The sequence below is a fragment of the Penaeus monodon genome, chromosome 30 (genome assembly GCF_015228065.2).
Source record: "Penaeus monodon isolate SGIC_2016 chromosome 30, NSTDA_Pmon_1, whole genome shotgun sequence".
Taxonomy (NCBI): Eukaryota; Metazoa; Arthropoda; class Malacostraca; order Decapoda; family Penaeidae; genus Penaeus; species Penaeus monodon.
This window is the reverse complement of record NC_051415.1, coordinates 5,339,139-5,341,349: the sequence shown is the minus strand read 5'-3', so window position 1 is coordinate 5,341,349 and position 2,211 is coordinate 5,339,139. Positions and strand designations below refer to the sequence as shown.

General features: G+C 36.8%; 1 protein-coding gene across 1 annotated transcript in view; it reads right to left on the bottom strand.

Moving 5' to 3' along the window:
- Positions 1–494: 494 nt before the first annotated feature.
- Positions 495–2,211, bottom strand: part of LOC119592487 — an 11,534-nt gene continuing 9,817 nt past the window's right edge. Inside the window, exon 3 of the mRNA XM_037941321.1 lies at positions 495–2,186. Coding sequence (XP_037797249.1) covers positions 884–2,186 — 1,303 coding nt within the window. The 3' untranslated portion in view covers positions 495–883. The remainder of the gene's footprint in view (positions 2,187–2,211) is intronic.

Here is a 2,211-nt window from a genome sequence, read left to right as displayed (position 1 = left end):
AAGTGAAATATTAATTATACTGATAATAGTAACAGAAGCTGCAAAAGGATAGTACTAATAACATCATTATTCCTGCTACTAATAATAAAGACAATGAAGATCCTGATTAAATCATATATAATGGTTATGCTAATTCTTATTAGGATTATACCTAGAGCAAAGTTACTTAAATGACTTTTCACTTCTTTTATCACTTATCTACCACAATAGAAATTATTATTATCCCAACTAGTCAAGTCTAACATTGAGAACTATCAGTCTCCATCAATGAAATCATCATACTCTGATTTTGATCTCTAAAGCAATAATACAGAGGAATAAGAAATTATCTATGTTAAACTTCAGAGTAGGTTTTCCAAAATGGTTACTGGTAATATTTCTAAATTCTAAACTTTGTTAAACCCAAACAAAGAATGTAGAGCTGAGGAGTCTGACCCAAGAATTATTTTGAAAATAGGCTCCTTTGGAAATAGGTGGCAATAATACGATGCATGTTCTTCCATTTAAATATTTATTATCCATTTGTTTTATCTTTCCTATATCTCGGAAAAAAATACTAGGAACAAATACCAGTGGTTTCTATTTCAGGAATTGTGTAAGAGTATATCAATGAAGAAGCAATGGGGTAGGAATGTGTTGATTAATTTCTTGGAATAATTTTATTTTTACTTAATCTGCTTATAATTCTAATACTTGAGTACAACCATATTTTAGGAACATTTATATAAGATCACTGAATATATATAACTCTGAAAAGAATATGGAAGCTTTTATTTCCAAATACATAATTCCATTCAAAAGAAATTGGCAACAAAGATAATCCGTAAATATCAGATTTACTAATAAAATTGCATCAAATATTCAAATAATATTTTGCAGAAAATCAAACATATGAATGTTCATCATATTGATACTGAGAAATATCTGTGGCGTCAACCTCACAATAATCAAGTGGTTCTTGTTTGATTCGTTTCACTTTAATCACATCGCCGCTCACTTCAATTTCAACTTCCATTGCTTGGTCAGCAGTATCTGTAGAACTGTCCCTTGTCACAGACAAAACAATTGGCTGTATGTCTTGATTGCTTTTGATAAGTTGTTCCTGGCTGCCTGTCTCTAAGCTGGGTGCATTTCCACTCTTTAATAATGGAGTTACAACTTCTTTTTGCTTTAAAGGGTATTTTCTTGGTCTTCCAGGCCTTCTTTTCTGTATTACTTCACCACACTTTTCCTTCTGTGGAAGGATCAGCTTAGGTGATGAGCCTTTAATGGAAGCTGGAAGAAGCTGCATGTTAGCACCACTCAGAAGAGGTAGCATGAAATTTAACTGACTATCTGGTTCATTATTGGAGTGAGGCACTTTTCTGTCCACATGTGTTTTTCTGTGTTTCCCTACTTGAACTCTTCTTGCATGCAGTCCCATGTTTTCTGGGGTCAGTGTATTTTCTGGTTCTTTCTTGATAATCACACCCTGACCTTGGCTGTATACAGTTTCTTGATTATAACTTAAATCAAAGTTATCGCCATTCTCCCAACAGTCTATTAACTTGTTGATGACAGACACACGTTCCCAAAACAAGTTGTTCTCCCAGGTACTCATGAGATTCACTAACTTTGTCTTCACCTCATTGATCACTTTGGTCTTCCACTTGGGTTGAGAGACGTGTTCATCTTCTTCTAAATTCTGGACAAAGTGCTGTTGTTGGCATTGTTTATATTCCTGAAGGTCATGCTCGCTGGCAACCACTTCCAGCTCTGTGAAATCCCCTGGCCTCTCCAAAGCCTCCTCCTCTCCTATCTCATGTTCGATATCATTTCTCTCCTCTTCCTCAATTTGCTTCTCTTCCTTTGTCTGAGACACAGTCTTTACATTATGCTTGATGATGCAGTGTGGCTGCATCTGGATCATCTTCAGTCTGGCTCGTATGTTTTTGGCATCTTGGAGTGTGATGGGCCTGTGAAAGTGCTCTTGCAGGAACTGTTGTAAGGCTCGGCTGCTAGGCATCAAGTCTATCACGTGTGCCACTTGCTTAAGCTCACTATTGCTGATTCTTCTGTTGATGGCATAGTAAGGTGCCATCTCATTGCTCACCTCATGGTTGTGCTGCATGATGACCTGAGAGATGAACAGCGCCCCTCGGTTGTAGGCCAGTGATAAAACACATCCGCATCCACAGGGGAGATACCTGCAATGTCACAAAATATACATGA